General features: G+C 43.5%; 1 protein-coding gene and 1 long non-coding RNA gene across 2 annotated transcripts; one reads left to right on the top strand and one right to left on the bottom strand.

Moving 5' to 3' along the window:
* Positions 1-10757: 10757 nt before the first annotated feature.
* Positions 10758-12480, bottom strand: LOC131228777 (uncharacterized). Its single transcript, XM_058224644.1, has 5 exons — positions 12367-12480; positions 11799-12201; positions 11592-11681; positions 11138-11510; positions 10758-11016 (listed from the first exon to the last, which is right to left on the bottom strand). Exons 1-5 carry the CDS (start codon positions 12478-12480, stop codon positions 10758-10760), a joined length of 1239 nt encoding a protein of 412 aa, XP_058080627.1.
* Positions 12481-16436: 3956 nt separating this feature from the next.
* On the top strand, positions 16437-17157 carry LOC131228686 (uncharacterized). Its single transcript, XR_009163062.1, has 3 exons — positions 16437-16509; positions 16614-16667; positions 16880-17157. It is a non-coding gene; the product is annotated as an uncharacterized LOC131228686 (long non-coding RNA).
* Positions 17158-18947: the final 1790 nt, after the last annotated feature.

Here is an 18947-nt window from a genome sequence, read left to right as displayed (position 1 = left end):
GAGAGGTGTGCGATGAAGGGGCCCCACCACTATGGGCCCCTCTAATACATTCACCAATACATACATTAAGATGGGTCCCAAATATGATCTATATCATCAATTGGTAGGCCCCACTTGATCCATCACAAAAATTGAAATCTAATCCTACAAAACACCCACCGATTTGATCTTCTTCTTGGCTCCTTGGGATGCTAAGCTCCTTGGCTTCAACTTTGATGGAAGATACTAGAGATTGAAGGGCTAGGATGAGAGATGAGGGGTTAGGAAGTGGGCCACACCTAGGTTCTCTTGGAAGAGCTTGTATGTCCACTCCTCTTGGGTTGCTTGGGAATGAAGAGAGAAATGAGAGAGAGGATGGGTTGTTGTAAGGGAGATGGGATGGGAGGAATGGGTGTTGTAAGGAGGGTATGGGCTTAGTTGACTTTGGGAATGGGAGAGAGATGGGTGCCATGCATTGTTGGTGAGAGAGGGATAGGTTGTGTACTTGACTTGCATTTGATTGATTGATGTGATGGATGGTAGAGATTCTCTTGGGATTTGCAACGCGTGACATTTTCCTTGAAATAAATGCAGGCCCACAACTCGGCCTGGGTATCACATCGGTGTGCAAGTCGCGGTGTTGGAACCGCGGTGACAGCGTGGTCGCTAGGGTACAAGTTTGAGTCGAACCGACTCAGATCTATGGGATGCGACTCAGGGTCACACGCAAACACTGTCTACAGGTCGCGGGTTGCCAAAAATCGTCGGGGAGGATCGCGGAAGTCTAAGTAATGGTGCAGTCTAGGATATAGGCCTTACAACGGTGCATCTAAAATGCGACCTTACAATTTGGACTATTTGATTTGAAGTGCTTGCATGCTGCATGTAATGTCCAAGTATTTCCAAGTGAGTTTTTAGCTCATGATGCATCCACATTTCGAGCCGCAATCATATTCTACCATATGCAGCCAAACACTATATGAATTGGATTTCAAGAGAGAGCATGCTCATAATTTATATTACATAATTTGTACATAGCCTGATCATGGTGAGACTTGCCTCTTGAGCTATTCCAAAATGACCAAAATGTTGTAAATTACTATTATATAAGAAAAAATAAAGCACAAAACAAACAGAATTACCAGTTATGGATTGAATAGGCTGGCAACTGTCAGTTGAATTAAATTGGAGAAAATTGTTAAAAGATAAATGCTAGTCGAAGCATTTTATTGATAAAAAAGAAAATGTTTTCATTTATTTTTTGTTTTGCACAAGTTGGTTTTATCTTTTTTATTGATCAAAAAGAAAATGCTGATTGAAATTGTAGTGCATTGTATTAACTTTTTTCTCTGTTCTTCTTTTCACATGAATAGGATGTAACATGGCGAGTTGCTGATTTGTGTAGCCATCTCTTCAACCATTATGTTTGTGAGTACTCATACATGAAGCAACAATAGGTTTGGTGCTATCATGTAGCTATTTTTTCTATCTTTAAGCTATAAGTGGTTGACTTTAAGTTGCAACTAATTTACAGGTAAATGATTGTTTATGTTTAAGTAGCCTGTAAATGGAGATCCCAAACAGGCCCTATGGCTTTGCCTTCAGGCAGCCCCATGTGTGTACATGATGACAAAACAATAATTTCATATCCATGCATCTGTTGGGCAGTTCTATTTGTTGTTGCTGCTGCTGCTCTATGATGCCTTGGATTTAGGCTTTGGTCATTATGGGAAGGGTTTATGGACGAAGGGTATGATTTTTTATTTTTTTATTTTTTTTTGTGCATCATCCATTCGTGAAAGTTTCTTCTTCATAAACTTTTCTTTTATGTATTCATTTTTCTTTTATGGACAAAGGGTTGGCTTTAGAGTAATGTGCGCTTGAATCAAACCATAGTTCAAGAATCTAGTTACTTCACAGTCAATGGGTGGCCTGCTAATCACCTTTTACAAGTGATAAGTTAATAGATGAAATTCCTATGATACATGTTTTTTCTATTAGAAAAATGTGAGTCTTATTATCATGAGGGTCTACGTTCTAGAGAAATGTTGTACAATTTTCCTCGAGAGATGTAAAATGGAGGAAAAAGGTCCAGTAGGTGTTGTTGGTATAATCCATTAGGGTGATGATGATGTCTATGTAGGAACTTTGAAGTCCATTTAGGAACTTTGAATCTTAGTGTATTCCATAACTATTTTTTTTATTGGTAGGATAAGAGTGCTTGAGTTTGGGTCTATTTGACTATAGATAGGGACAATTGTTGAGGGCTATTATATGACAATTGGGGGGGCTAAGATTGGGCTGAAAATTGGCCTAGTACTTTAGATGACTGATAGTGGACAAGTTTGGGAAAATATGTTTCACTGAGATTGACAAGATTTTGAAATTGTTTTGGGATCACTTTTGGGTAGGAATAAGTTCATATTGTGGCCATTTTCTTCTTCTTATTTAGTGCTTAGTACTTTGAAGTGGAGAATTGAAGCCATTACCCCTTTCTCATTCATAGATTACTTTCTTCAGAAGATCAATGCAAGTGAATTGACTAATTGATTTGTCCTAGTATTGCCATCAAGAAGCATCAAAACTGAGCCAACACATCGAGACGCAGAGAAGGCATTGTGGTATTAAAGAGGGCAACTTTAGTTGTTATGGGTTAAATGATTCTTAGGTGATAATAGCAGGACATGCCTGTCTTTATTACCTCTATGTATTGATGTTCTACTTGACTGAATGGTCATCCATGATGTTGTCATTGTCATGATTCTTTGTAGTCATCATTTTACTTACCTATATCTCCCTACATAATGTGGATGCTTCATTTTTACTCTTTTCTATTCTCAGAAGGTATGCACATGAATGCGTTCCACCATTGGTGAGCTTTTATTAATATGTTTTCTTTTTATTCTCCAAGCATTGCAATTGCACTGTAGGTATTCTTACTTGCATTTCATCCATGTTTTCTGCTCAAGATATGTCCAAACATCCCCTTTGGCAGGAATTGGTAGCTACAGATGTGCATGGAAATCAATGCCATTTTTATCACATTTTTCAAGGTTGGTTATTGTCTTTGTATTAGGAATGTCTTTCACAAGTGCTTGTTATTTAAATGATAGCCATGATCTAAAAATGAGTGCCCTCTCTATCGTAAGACATTACACGGGTAGTGTAAAGGGTGCGTATGAATGTCTTTGCATCAATCCTCAGAACCCGCTCTGCCGTAAGACATTATGGTGCATGATGGTTCCTAGTAGGTTAAGTTGCAAATTATTATAAAGAGTTGGTTAGATATCTTTTATTTTTTATAAATGTTGTTAACAGTTGGTTGGATGATGAATGTATTTGTGAATGTAAATGAAAATTGTTGCTGACAAAATCTGTATGACTCTCCGCTCGGACTACTGAACTCCGAGCCGCTTCGACATCTTGAACTTGCACAATCACAGTGAGCAAAAGAGACCCTGGTCTAGACAAGGGACCCTTCGATGCCTAAGTCAGGTAAAGGGAATCTGGGTCTAAGTTCGTTTGTAGAGGGAGAGTGCAAGATATTGCGTACCTATTTCCTCCTTATGAGATACTATTTATACCCTCTCACCTGGAAAGGGCGTGCCCATATAGTTTAGCGCATTTTGGGGCACTCACCACCTTTTGTGGGAGACTCCACTGCTCAACCATCATGCGGTCGTGCGAACATGGGTGATTGAATAACGATCTCTAGTCATGCAGTGGTGGGGCAACTTGAGATCCCATAAGTAGGTCTTGGTCCGAGCTTCAAATTGACTGCCTCGGCCTCAGATTACTCCGAACCGATAGCCTTGGCCCTAGCTTGTCTACCCGAAGCCTCGGAGTAAAGGCGTAACTAAGGCTCAGCCGAGAGTCTTCCCCTTAGGCTATCCTCACAATTCTAGACTTATTCTTGTGTCTCCAATTGGATCTGAATGCCGTCAGACCTCGGAGTTGAGAAGACTCAGATCTTCCCGTAACAGAAGCCCCCTACTCTCCGAGTTCGGGCATGGACTCAGAGGGTAAACTCATGTGGAAGATCAATAGCTTCCACTGTCGTACCCTCCATGCATGTAATTGCAATCATGATTTCTATGTTCGAAGAGATACGTCCTCGAGGTTTTTCATCCACGGGTTAACCTCAAACAGACACGTGGCGATGGTTAAGATCTCAAATTATCACAGGACCTATGGTAAACCACCACGTAAGACACGGGAGACGTTCGTGCAATGCTTCCCCTGCTCGAGTGATGCTTTCGCTGCTTAGAGCTCGTCGCCCGATGTCAGGGGCACACAGCTTGGCAGTGTTTAAGCCAATGATGTTTAGCCATGTGCATTCTGAAGTCAGCTCGCGATGGTTTGGCTGCAATCATCATATCTCACCATTAATGCAAAGATCCTTCAAGGGTTATATAAACCCTAGTGCTTTGGCTTCAAAAACACTTTCATTTTTGCGTTTCGAATTCGTCTGGTTGTTGGTTCCTTAAAAAGGCGATTTTCGGCGAAGGCAATTCCGACCGATTTGAAGTTTTCGACAAGGCAATTTTGACCAATTTGAAATTTTTAGCAGAGGCGATTCCCGATGACCATTCAGTGAGTCCCCCCTTCCTCTAATGCCACTTTACTTCTATTCCTTTTACCTCCGTGGGATGTCGGACGATTTAAATATGGTTCGAGAAGATTACGACCTTGATGACGACTCCGGGTCAGGAAGCTCGGATGACAAAAGAGGGGCCTCTGAAGGCCCCTTAGAAGCAGTACCTCTCTTCCCCCTGCCTAGAAGGGTCCAAGAGGCGAGGGCTCGGACATGCTGCACAGGCAAGAAGAAAACCACCTGAGCACCCCGAGACCTGACAGCAGGCGGTACAGAGATGCCTGTAAGCGGGCAGGCCACAGAAACCATCCTAGGAGGCTATGTGTTAGTCGAGTCTCAAATGTGATAGATCCAATTGAAATTTGAGATCCTGAACTCCGTACAGATAAGGGTGCTAGAGCCCCTCGATATCGTCGATGCCCCTGTCGAAGGGGAAGTCGAAATCTTCCTTTATGCTTTATAATGTGGACTCCGATTTCCTATGCATCCCTTCATCTGAGCCTTGACGGCCTACTTGGGACTAGCTCTAGGCTAGTTTACCCCCAATGCTTAGAGGGTTTTGATATCTTCTTATGTCATCTGGCACCAAGTTGGGAACCCAGAGCTAACACCAGAGGAGTTGATAAGCTTGTACTTAGTCAAGCATGATAGCCAAGAGCCGTGGTATTACTTCGCAACTCTCGGCAACAAGGGTTCCGGGCTAGTCCAGCATCTTTCATCTTCTAATAAGGACTGGAAGAACAAGTGGTTTTGGCTTCGGGTGAGTGGGAGGTGCCGACAATGGAGGTTGGGAACTTAAGGACTCAGGTCCCTACTCGATTTAATTCTCTAGGTCGGACCCTAACCATTCTCCTTCTGCCGCCCCTTTCTCATCTGTTGTGATCTGACTAAAGCTTTCTTTTCATTTATCCAGACTTCCTCAGGGGCTCGCCTCTTCTCACTTCGAACCAAAAGAACCAGATCACCAAGGCCAGGGCGTGCTCGGGAAACCTTCGCTCCTGGTCGGATCTGATCACTACTAATAATCTTTATCGGTTAGGACTCTTTAAGTCCAAGCCACTCCCCACTTCATTTAGTAAGTTTCCCTATCTTTTATCTTCGAAGGATCTGAATTCCTTAGCTCGGATATTGATTCATTATTCTGTATACAGGCATGGCCAAAGCCTCTGGGTCCCGGAAGAGGAAGGCCGCTCCGACCGTCGATGAAATGTTGAGGGCCGAACCCCGAACAAAAATAACTATTTAGAGGAGACAGGCGGTCCCTCGGCCCTAATCTCTATCGCTACAGCTTCAGCTGCAACTCCAATTTCTATCACTGTAGCTCTGACTTCAGCACCTGTCGCGGTTGAGGCTGTAACCGACAATGCCCCAGCTTAAACTCTTCCTCCCGGCATCACCCCTCATGTCCCTGGAGCGCCTCCCGCTGCCGCCGAGCCCTGCATTATTGTCCCATCTTCATCTGAGTAGGAGGAGGCCGTTCGGATGGCAAACGCAATGCTCTCCCCTCCTAAGGTCGGGGATGATCTCAAGGCTGAGGCCAAGGCCTCAGCAGGCAGCAAGACCGGGGCCAGGGAAGCGATGGGGTCGACGCAGGTTTGAACGAGCGGAGAGAGGTTTCAACTGGGTTATCACATGTCGGGCTTGGTCCGTTGGGCTACTAAACACACCCCGGAGGAGGAGATAGTAAGCTTTCTCACTAAGTCGGATGAGTCCTTCATCAATGACATGGTCTCCGTCTTCTACCGAGTATTTTTACTAACCTTTCTTACCTTTAGTTTCTTTTGATGCTTATGTATGCTCATTCTCCTATTTCTATTCAGTCCATCCCAAGGCTTCTCCTGACTTGGGAGAGATTGAGGGATCTGACATGGAAAGATGCGGAGATAGGGACCCTCCGAGACGAGGCCACGTTCCTCCGGATGGAGCAGGCAGAGGTACACTGGCAACTTGACGATGGAAAGGCTCGTGAACTACAACTGAAGGGGGTCGTGATGATCTTGAAGCCCGATGTGCTGCCGCTATAGCTGAACTATCTTGAGCCAGGGTCCATGCCGACTCACTTGTTAAGGAGAATGCCCGGTTGGGGGATGTGCTGGAGCGAACCAGAGCTGAGGCTGTGGAAGAGCAACGCCGAGCGGTCACCCAAACGAAGGAGGACCAATAGGCCGAAGATGAGGCCTCCCTGACCTCGATGGTGGCAGCTATAATGGATGTGTTCAAGTCTTCGGAGGAGAGGACCGCTGAAGCCACCGAGTTTTATAACTATGGTTTCGATGCTTGCATCGATGCAGTCTAGGAGCTCTATCCGGACCTCAACGTAGAGCCTCTACTACCCGAGGACGTAGGGGAGAAGCTAGCTGATGATGCCTGCCCAGACTAAGCCCCTGCTTCTCAAGTTCCTCCTCCTCCTCCGACTGAATAGCTTCAAACGTTCTTTTTTATACATTCCTTTGTTTATAACTTTTCTAGAGTTATCTTTTGATGGATGATCTGACGGATGATATATTTTTTGACTCTCTAAATAGGGTGCGGTAGTTGATTTTTTGGATGATGATCGTTAAATCATAGTTGCTTTTTTGGATGTTAAGTTATAGATTGACGAACCGATTCCTTGGTGGGTCGACTCACCTTAAGGCCGTTTTGTAGAATTCTATGATGTTAAAATTATCGGGACCGGCCCCCTGAGGGTCAGTTCCTCCCATGATTGGCAAGCAGCTTTCAGTAGATCCATCAATCGGATGATGAGCCGACTCCTTTGTCGAGGTGTCGGGTCATCTACGAGCTTTTCCTCCGAATACAAAGGGACGCTTTGGAGAACTTTCATGGGATAATGCACTAACCCCTTTTTTAAGGGATCAGTCCGTTAAGTCGGCCCCTACTTGTGAGAGAACTTTTATTGGTAGATAAGTCGTTCAAGTAGATACGAAGAGACATGAATTTTATTGAAAGCCTTAAAGGCTAGTCATTCGGAGATATACACTTATTGGGGGCCTTTAGTGGCCATTACATCAGGGGTAGTAGACTTTTAGGTGCTCGACGTTCCAGGGGTGGGAGAGCTGATGGCCCTCGAGATCTTCTAAGTGGTAGGAGCCGGGCTTGGTCGATCGAACCACACGGTATGGCCCTTCCCAATTAGGTCCGATTGCCCCAGCCCCCTGACTCTGCAGTGTTCTGGAAGACTCGGTGAAGGACCAAGTCTCATGGATGGAACTGCCTAGTCTTGACTTTAGAATTGTAAAATCGTGCCACCTGCTGTTGCCGAGCAGCAACTCGAAGTCTGGAGATGTCTCTGGCTTCCTCAAGTAGGTCCAGGTTAGCTGCAATCTGCTCGGTGTTTTGATCCTCCTGATAATTCCTGATCCGAGCTGTAAGGAGGCCAATTTTAATTGGCACCATTGACTTCGATCCGTAGGAAAGTGAAAACAGGGTTTCCCCAGTGGATGACTGAGCCATAGTTCTATAAGCCCAGAGGACGAATGGGAGCTCCTCGACCCAGTTGTCTTTTGCTTTCTCTAATTTTGTTTTGAGATGGTGCTTAATGACTTTGTTAACTGCCTTCGCCTATCCATTGGATTGCGGATGCTGATGTGAAGAATATGCGTTCAAAATGCCGAGCCCCTGACACATATCTTAGAACTTGTCATTATTAAATTGTCTGCCATTATCAGACATGATGGTACATGGGATCCCGAACCAGTAGATGATGTTTTTCGAGACAAATTTGGCTACCTTCTGCTCTATAATTTTTACAACGAGCTGAGCCTCGGCTCACTTGGTGAAGTAGTCAACTGCGACAATTACGAACTTGACCTGCCATTTCCCAGTCGACAGAGGTCCGATGATGTCAATCGCCCATTGAGCGAATGACCAAGGTTAACTCATGGGAGTCATTTCTTATGTGGGTCACCTCGGCACAGCCGTATATAGCTGACACTTGTCGCACCTTTGAACGTAGTCCTTTGAGTCCTCCCTAATGGTCGGCCAAAAATATTCTTGGCAGAGTATTTTCAGAGTCAGGGCTCGACCACCAGAGTGATTTCTGTAGATGTCTTCATGAATCTCCCGAATCATGTAGTTTGCTTCATCAGGTCGGAGACACCTGAGATAGGGTTGTGAATGCCCTTTCTTGTACAAGATCCCGTTCAGGACTACATATCATGTTGCTCTAACTCTCAAGTGCCTAGCCTCTAACCTGTCCGAGGGAACCTCACCAAATGTGAGGTAGTTATAAATTGGGTCCATCCAACTTAGAGCATCGTTTATTGGATTGACCATTTTCTTCTCCGTTTAGTCAATGCTTGGATGTTCTATGAACTCCATGGGAATGACTCATGGGATCTTCCCTTCCATGGATGAGGCTAGCTTCGCTAGGGCGTTGGCCCAGGAATTCTCCGGCCTAGGAATTTGACTGATAGTGCAGCTCTAGAAATTTTCTATCAGTTTCCTTGCTTTGGCCAGGTAAGCCACCATCCTGGTCTCCTTAGCATCGTATTCAGTGGAGATATGATTCACTACCAGCTGACAATCACATCGTACTTGGAGAGACTGGACCCCCAGACTAGCCGCCAGCCTGAGTCCAGCTAGCAGAGCCTCATACTCCACCTTATTATTAGAGGCCTTGAAACCGAGCCTAGGCACGATCAGGACAATTCCTACTCTAGCACGCTTTGCATTAGATAACCCATCCACACAGAGAACCCATCCTGGCTTTGATACTGTTTGTGGAGGAATAGGCGAAGGAGCTGTCTCCACTTCAACATTAATCTCCTCTTCATCCAAGGCGATGAACTCTACAATGAAGTTAGCCACAGCTTGACCCTTAATCGCTGTCCTTGGTCAGAACTGGATATCGAACTCCCCAAGTTTGATTGCCCATTTGGTTAGCCGACCTGACACCTCGGGCCTCTGGAGGACTTGCTTGAGGGGAGAGTCGGTCAAGACGACAATGGAATGGGGCCTGAAAGTACGGATGTAACCTTCGAGCCAAGATAATGAGATAGTGCTAACTTTTCCAGAGACAGATACCTCGTCTCGACAGGTACCATGGCTTTACTCACATAGTATATGGGATGCTGCTTGCCCCCCTACTTCTCTAATCAGGGCCAAGTTAACAGCCGAAGCCGAGACCGCAAGGTATAAGAACAGGGGCTCGCCTTCTTCAGGCTTAGACAGTAGGGGCAGCGAACCTAAATACTATTTCAACTGCTAAAAGGCCTGCTCACATTCTGATATCCACTCAGCCTTCTTATGACCCTTCAACTGCTGAAAGAAGTGGAGGCATTTATCAGTGGCTCTATATATGAACCGTCCGAGCGCTGTTACTCGTCCGGTGAGGCATTGTATCTCCTTGATAGTCCGAGGTGAGCTCATGTCGAGGAGTGCCTTGATATTATCAAGGTTCGCTTCAATGCCCCTCTGGTTGACTTGAAACATGACTAATTTACCAGAGCCAACTCTGAAGGCACACTTCGCGAGATTCAGGTTCATCTGGTACTCTAGGAGGACGACGAAGGTTTCTCTGAGATTTGCTAAGTGATCAGATGCCTTAATGCTCTTAATGAGCATATCGTCGATGTAAACCTTCATAGTGTGTCTGATCTGCTTAGCAAACATTTGATTCACCAGCCTCTGATATGTGGCCTCATCATTTTTTAGGCCAAACGGCATGACCCAGTAACAGTAGAATCCCTTATCGGTGATAAAGGTAGTCTTCGGCCTATCTAGGGGATGCATCATGATCTAGTTATACTTGGAATAAGCATCTAGGAAGGAGAGTAATTTATGCTCGGCTGTACTATCCACTAGCTGATTGATCTGAGGCAATAAGAAGCTATCCTTGGGACAAGCCTCGTTTAGATCCGAGTAATCCACACAGACCCGCTATTTCCCGTTGGCTTTCTTAATGAGGACCACAGTTGCAATCCAATCTAGATAATGTACCTCCTCAATGAAGCCAGCGCTCAGCATTGTAGAGACTTCGTCGCTTATAGCTTCATACCGCTAGGCATCGAACGGTCTCCTCTTCTGTTTCATGGGTTTGTGATCTGTGTCCACATTCAGTTTGTGGACCATGACATCAAGAGATCCCGGGCATGTCCTCATGCGACCATGCAAAGATATCTCTGTGTTGTTGCAAGAAAGCCAGCATTTCGGATCGCGACTCGGAACTCAACGATGTTCCTAGTTAAACGGTCTTGCTCAGATCTGCCTCATCGAGCTGTATTTTCTCTAGGTCTTCCACAGATGAGTCCTCTGCAGGTCCCCCGGGATCTAAGATGTTGATGGTGAGGGCTTGCTTCACTGACCCTTTCTTTACTGCTATCGCATAACATCTCCGAGCCTCGCGCTGATTGCCTCCGAGATAGCTTGTTCCGCCCTCGGTGGGAAACTTCATCATTAGATGGTAGGTGGAGACGACTGCTCTCATTACATTGAGAGAAGGTCTGCCCATAATGATGTTATGCACTGACGACACGTTAACAACAAGGAAGTCTACCATAAGGTGACTTGATGCCGCCCTTCTCCCATGGTCACAGGGACAGAGATGGCTCCCTTGGAGATTACCCTTTCTCCGGTAAAGTTGTATAGGGGGTCTTCACAGGTCTGAAGTGTGACCTTGAAATTTCCATTCTTTCAAAAGCTTCAGAGTAGATTACGTCAGCTAAACTCCCAGTGCTGACCAGGATGTGGTACACCTTGTGGTTGGCTATGGTCATAGTAACTACTAAGGCATTGTCATGCGGGTGCTGGATTCCACGTGCATCATCTTCCATGAAGGTAAGACTGCATGGACTAACCCAGAGTTCTTTAGTTGGCCTCTCGGTCATGTGGATGGAGAGTTCTGGGTCAGAATTCTGAGAATGGGCTTTACGGGCCCTATTTGAATCTCCTCCACCGGATGACCCACCAAAGATGGTACGGATCTCTACTGGCTCTTCTGCAGTATTATTCGGTTGCTCTCATTCTTCTCTCCGAGCTATTCTTTCTTCCTTGGTGTATTGGTGCAGATGACCCTTACGGATAAGGGTCTCGATCTCATCTTTGAGATCCACGCAGTCGGCCGTGTTGTGGTCGTGATCTCGATGGAAATGACAATACTTGCTCTTATCTGGATGATTTGAGTTGGCTTTCATACAAACAGGTGAATTCAGGAGCTTTTATCCTCTGATATCCAGTAGAATTTGCTCAGTAGATGTGTTGAGGGGAGTGTAGGAACGAAATTTACCCTCAGGTTTTCTCCTTGGACAATGATTGCGAGGAGCGCGATCGTCTAGTCTTTTACTAGACGGCTGGGGTTCTTCGTTCCTTTGCATCTTCCCTTTGCCAGTCGGCTCTGTTACTTGAACATTCTTGCCAGCGTTGGAGAATTCCTCAGCGTTAGTGTACTTCTGAGCCCTGGTAATGAGCTCGGCTAACATCTTAGGTGGATTCTTTCCAATGGAGAAGGTGAACTTCCCCTTTTTCAAACCACTGAACATGGTAGAGAGTGCCATCTTGTCGTCATAGTCTTCCACTTGTAATGCTTCTTCATTGAAATAGGCGATGTAGTCCTTCAATGACTCCTTAGGCCCTTGCTTGATGGTGAACAGATGAGTATTCAGTTTTCGACTCTTCTTACTACTTATAAACTGGGTAAGGAATAATCAGTTGAGCTCTGCAAAGGAACTAATGAAATTGGGTTTGAGCAGACGGTACCAACTTCGAGCGGATCCTGTGAGTGTAATCGAAAATCCCCTACACATCATTGCATCCATCGCTGTCTGGATTTGCGTCCACGAGCGATAAGCCTCCACGTGCTCGGACGGGTCCTCGGACCCAGAGTACTGGATGACGGGAGGTATCCAGAATCTCTGTGGCATCACCTCGCCCATGATCGCAGAGATGAAGGGAGGTTCAATCTCTTCCATCATCGCTTGGATGGCGATAGGGATTGATGATGGCTGATGATTCTTTTCTAGCATCAGAATCTTGTTGTTGAGTTCCGCAAACCGTGTCTCTCACTGATCTTTGTTTTTCACTATTATCTCTTGCGTGGTTTCCTCTTCAGGGGTCCTTCTTCCCCTCCTCTCTATCTCGTGATGGAGATCCGTCGACAGCAGAGCTGAGGTGACCGAGACGTTTATTGGAACTCAGGTCATTGTGTTTCGAGTTGGAACTCGGTCTTGGGTCTGGGGAGGGTTCTTGATTAGGGCTAGAACCCGAGCGAACTGATGTTGAGATCCCTCGGGTCTCATACTCCGTGGTGCGGACTAGACTTTGACCACCAGTCCGACTGTTTCCTGGACAAGATGCGGCTGCGGCTGCTGCTCCTATTGCTGTTTCATTTGGTTGATTTCATCACACAGGGCTTGTATCTCACTTTGCATAGCTCGATACTTGCCTACCCGATTACGGGAGCGCTGAGATGACCCCGGGGTAGACTCAGCATGGAGTAACGAAGAAGACCAAGTCTCTTCAATCGACTCAGGCTCCACAGCTGCAAATTTCTTCTTTCCTCTCACCATTGTACTTGAGAATAGGGAACTGACTTTTCATATCAGATTCCCACAGACGGCACCAAAAATGTTGCTGACAAAATCAGAATGACTCTCTGCTCAGACCACTGAACTCTGAGCAACTTCGGCGTCTTGAACTTGCACAATCACAGCGAGCAAAGGAGACCCTGGTCTAGACAGGGGATCCTCCGATGCCTAAGTCAGGTCAAGGGAATATGGGTCTAAGTTCGTTTGTAGAGGGAGAGTGCGAGATATTGCGTACTTGTTTCCTCCTTATGAGATACTATTTATACCCGCTCACCAGGAAAGGGCGTGTCTGTATAGTTCGGCGCATTTTGGGGCACTCACCACCTTCGGCGGGAGACTCATCTGCTCAACTGTCGTGCGGTCGTGTGAATGTGGGCGATTGAATAACTGTCTCTAGTCGTGCAGTAGTGGGGCAACTTGAGATCCCACAAGTAGGTCCCGATCCGAGCTTCAAATCGATTGCCTCGGCCTCAGATTACTCTGAACCGATAGCCTCGGCCCTAGCTTGTCTACCCGAAGCCTCGGAGTAAAGGCGTAACTAAGGATGAGTCGGGAGTCTTCCCCTCAGGCTATCCTCGCAATTCTATACTTATTCTTACATTTCCAGTCAGATCTGAATGGCGTCGGACCTCGGAGTTGAGAAGACTCGGATCTTCCCATAACAAAAATAAACAACTTATATATATATATATATATATATATATATATATATATATATAATGTTATCAATGGAGGATACCTTGTTTAGGGGGACATGAAATTCTTGTAGCTTATGGTATGGTGCCCCAATATTGGTTGTATGTTACTAGTATGTAGTAGATAATACTAGGTCTTATATTTTTTTGTATGTGGCTAAAGTTTTTATCTTAACTCCTCTAGCAATCCATATCTATGCATGTGGTACATATCTAGCAGTTGCTTTGATATGCTTGGACAATCCAATTAATCAAAATCTAGCAACAGTAGCATTTCTCTTATCCCAATAAACATAAAAATATTCATTTTAAGCTTGGATGCTCTACTTTTAATAACAAAGGTTTTGTTTTAAAGATAGGATGCAACATAGTTTCAGAAATTTCAACATGTAGTGATATCAAATATTTGGCCTTTCATTGTTTCTTTTCACTTTCTTTATAGATTGGTTTATTCTATTTAAATGCTAAAGCATTGAAATTGAATCAATTTTTGGCCAATGTTTATAGCAATGTCTATTACATGTCATTGCAATTCTTTTAGTAAGGCAATTTTCTTCGATTCTCTTCCAACTTCTTCCCTTTTCTTTTTTATTAGTTGAACTTGGAAAACCACTTACTGAATTTTTTGACTTCTTCCCTTTCCTCTGCAGAAATAGAGAAATTAGAAAGGAAAAATTGCTTTTGTATAGAAGGTAGGCCCAATCATGTAAATGCTCTTAATTGTCCCAAAGCCAACTCCAAAATTAGATCCAAAGACCCAATGGGTACCCAAACACGATCAGAAAATTAGATACCAGAATCTACTTCCACTATTTTGGAATGTAGGTGTCGTGTCATTTATAAAAACCTTGCTTAATACCAAGCTGGTAGAATGGGTTTATCTTATGGAGATCTATTGTATAAAGCATCAATGGAGGTGTCGTGTCATTGATTTAGCCAAATAGTTTTAGTGGTTTTGTCTTATTTATGGAATGTATTTATGATACCACTTGAAATAATGGATCTACTTGTTAGGAAGTGCCAATCTTGCTATGCTGGATTTCAAGAATATTTGCATTGGATTTAAGAAATTCAATAAAGCCCTGTTTGGGATTAATGAAATGATTTGATAAATCTGTGAGCCTGTCAAATTCATGAATTTGCATTGGATTTGGATTTGACAAATACCAAAATCCACATCCACTATTTGGGATTTGACAAATACCAAAATCCACATCCACTATTTGGGAATGAAACTTCAAATATTTCGATTTGTGAACATTTATGGCAATGTCAAAGCATTTAATGCAATGGAATAACTTTTATTGCTTTTAAGCATGTCTCTCCTTTTGTGGATTTGCAAAGTCTTTAATTTTTTGGGGGATTTGGATTTGGGAAATCCATGAGTCTGACAAATCCTCAACAAAAAAAAAAAAGCAGGAGAGGCTTGCAATTCCTAGCTTTCACAAATCCTCGAAATTCCTAGACTTCACAAATCTATAAGAGGTTACTATGAATCATAGTAAATGAGTCCATATCAGTAGCATCAACATATCTTACAAGTTAAGTTGTCTAGAGGATTGTGATTTAAGTCATAAGTCAAGACGCCACCTTTTTAATGGGGCCATGCCCATTTTTTGTCATCTTGTAGATGGTCCTACCATTTGTCATAAACCAAGACTAATAGGGCAATATTTAGTCTTGGTGGATCCCTTGTTCTAACATCAATATCCATCCCCATTTTGGGCACATTTTTGCATGCTAGGCACTAGGAAATTGCAAATCATGGAATCAGAAAAAGGTTAGGGATTTTAAGAACTTTTCTTTTTTCCTTGCTGTAATTGCGGGTAGGTCTGGTGAATGTTCAGGTGTAGGATGGGCTGGCTTTATGGGCTGTTTTTTTTTTTTTTTTTTTTTTGGGGGATAGATCTAGGTAGAAACATGGGATAGATTTGGCTCAAGTCGTGAACAGTTTGTAGTTGGAATCCGAGAAAGGTTTTTGGTTGAAATGTGGTACACTATGGGCTCTTTTAGGGGTGGTTGATGGGATAGTTTTTAGGACTGATTACAGTGCAACTTATCTGGACTGTTCTAGTTCAGTGAATTGGACTGTAATGGGCTGAATTGCAGGTAGATTTTGGGACAGATTTCTAGGACAGTTGGTTACAATTTTGAGGCTTAAAATTCAACAAGTTAAAAAAAAAAAAAAAAAAGAGGTCACACTTAGAGATGTTTGAAAGCAAATGGACAGATTTCGCATGGAAATATGTGGTTAACGATCCAGATTCGCAGTAAAAAACTCATAGGAATTATGTATTTTATAACATTTATCATTTTTTCTATTATTTCAATTAAAAAATATTAAATATCATGTAGCTTATACTACACACCATAGAGGCCAAACACTACGCTATATGCTACGTGCTATTTAAAACACTAGGTTCACTTTTGAAGCCTAGTTGAATGAGTTGGAGACAAGTTCCTATCAACAAGAGAGACATACACCTTTAGTCCCATGGCATTTTTTTCAAGCTGATGTGCAGCTGAAGTGCATTGGTAATTACAATTGTTACATTTAGTATATCGAATTTGTTGCAATTATTTGGTTCTCATTCTACAAAAAGAAAAAGTTGCATGATTGTTTCAAATGAAGATATTGGGCTAAAAGGTATGTGGATCTCAATCAGATAGGCAGTGCAGGTGGATCCTCTCCTGCCAAATAAATCCATTGCATTTCCAAGTATGTGGATGTCGACCAGATAGGCAATGCTAATGATTTCATTATTTATTTGAAACAAATATATGAATATAAGAAGATTGTTCTGACTCTTGATATTTGTGTAGGCCATGGCTCGCTTTCAGGAAGTCACCAATAGATATTGCCAAGAAAAGAAATTTGTATGTCTTGATTTGCCCAACATCTTTCCATATACATTGTTTTATAAAGCAGAATTGTATTAGAAATTGCAGTCTTAATTGAGTATGGAGTCCTAATGTCACTTGTGATTATAATTTGGTTCATACCAGAAATTAATTAGGAATTCGAGTTGTTAATGGAAATGTGCATCTAGATATTGCTTGCCTATAACATTGGACTTGCTCTTATACAGACATTGTGCCGAATGTTTATCATCAATGCTGGCCTTAGTTTTAGGCTGCTGTCGAGCACAGTGAAGTCTTTTATCGATCCAAAAACCACTTCAAAGATTCATGTACTCTCAATGAGGCTTTTCTTTTATTTGTATTTAATTAATTAATGTTCCATCTTCTAGAAATACTGTGACAATGTGTCTAGCAGTAGTTTTTAACATGCTTCTCTAATTTGGAAGGGCAGGGTTCTTCGAGTTTGATGAACATGTTCCCATGGTAGACAAAGCTGTGGATTCAAGCTGGAAGAAAAAAGTGTCCCATCAAAAGCTCCTGTCTTCTAAAAGTATGCAAGTATATAGTAGATTTCATTAGGGAGCTGCAGGTTGTCACGCCCTAAACTCGAAAACCGGGCTCATAAAATTCCCGATCACCGAATCCGGTGCCGACAGCCTCCGTAGTACCCCATTCTCGGCTACCAGCGTCCATACTCCAGATTCCGATCCTGGGATCCTACAAGGAGGATTTTCCAATGTACATTTACTCGTAATAAGCATAACCACAAGTTTACCCAAATCACAAAGGCAACATCATCATCACATATCCACTAATATAAACATTTGAATATAATGCTGAAAGAGAAATACATATGTCAAAATGAAAGCTTCAGAAGTCAGCTACATGTTCCACACTGCTTCAACCTAACATCACCTGCACGCATCTATCGTGCATAAGCTTATAGAAAGCTTAGAGGGTGGTGTAAGTGTGTGGACAAGGTAAGTGCCAAGTATTCAATACAATGCCATAATCATACAATATCGGAAATACTGTAAGATCATGAATCATACGATATCTGAGTAAGCAGAAATACTGACAAGTCCATGAGTCAATCAATATTAGAATACGCAATACAGATCAGCTATGCAAATGAGGAGTCATAAAGAGCCAAATATTAGATGCCAAAGATGCAATGTAATACCTGTCGATTTACGGGTATGATACTGTTTAACACCCGGTTTTAATTGTGTTTTGTTGCAGGATGCAATCAGGAGCTTAAACTGAAATTGGGTATTAAAAGCGTGGATTCGGCACTCCGATGTCACAAAAGGAGGGGACGGACTCCTGGGGATTCGGATCGACGATTTTACACAGCCGAGATTCGCGGACTATGTAATGCTCCTGCCACCTTTCAGCGATGTATGCTTAGTATCTTTTCTGATATGGTAGGGCAATATCTAGAGGTCTTCATGGCTCGAGGACCAAAACTAACCGTACACGTCAAATTTCAGCCATTGGATCCTCGTGAAAGTGGCTGAACTAACAGATCAGCCCATAAAACCCTGATTTGGGGCCCACCCGCTGTCCAGATACTCTTTAACTTCAGCCCCAAAAGCTCAAATGAAATGTATAACAAGATTGAAGGTGTGGAATTAACATAATCATCATACAGTGTATATAGTACACTTTTTGCACTAAACTTGCATGGCAAACCGTCCTCTGGACGTCTCCTCTTCAAAAACAAAAACAGAAGTTATGTTTCTGTTATGAAACAGAGATTGCGGTCCGGTCTTGTGGGCCACCACGGTCGATGATCCAGATAATCGGGACCATCCATCAGGCCTAAAAGGGCCCCGTAAACATAGTCTAGGTGGCGAAATGGCGAGATACATCGGAGGTCAGTTTTTGATCGTCAAAACTGAAGGCCGACGGTGGAATGAGTTGATTTGATGGACCGCACTGAACCCGAGTAAAAGCACCCCTTCCTTGCTGAAATTTCGAGAGGAATTCAATGGGCGGGTCGGATTTATCAAGCGACAAGGTAAGTGGGCCCCACCGAGAGTCCAGCGCCGACAAGATTGGGCGCTGTTTACGCAGCCCGCGCACATCCGGAAAAGACGGCACTTGTGGGACGTAACGTGATCAAGATCACATTCTGATGCATGATCCAGACCATCCACATGCTTCAACAGATGGCCATAGCCCTAGCCAAGGTGTCAGAATCAACAAATGTGTTGATTTCATGTTGCAAAATCAAATCAAATAGAGGGTGTTTTGCTGCGAAAAACAGATTGCGCGTCCGGTTTCTGCTGC

The sequence above is a fragment of the Magnolia sinica genome, chromosome 16 (assembly GCF_029962835.1).
Source record: "Magnolia sinica isolate HGM2019 chromosome 16, MsV1, whole genome shotgun sequence".
Taxonomy (NCBI): Eukaryota; Viridiplantae; Streptophyta; class Magnoliopsida; order Magnoliales; family Magnoliaceae; genus Magnolia; species Magnolia sinica.
This window is presented reverse-complemented; position numbering and strand designations above follow the sequence as displayed.

What these genes read in the sequence shown, in the direction of transcription:
- LOC131228777 (XM_058224644.1), bottom strand. Translation starts at nt 12,480, where the DNA reads ATGGAAGAGATTGAACCTCCCTTCATCTCTGCGATCATGGGCGAGGTG. An exon ending in TCCAAGGAGAAAACCTGAGG is followed by an intron (nt 11,682 to 11,798) that starts GTAAATTTCGTT and finishes CAAATCATCCAG; the next exon opens with ATAAGAGCAAGTATTGTCAT. An exon ending in ACAACTTTACCGGAGAAAGG is followed by an intron (nt 11,017 to 11,137) that starts GTAATCTCCAAG and finishes CATTATGGGCAG; the next exon opens with ACCTTCTCTCAATGTAATGA.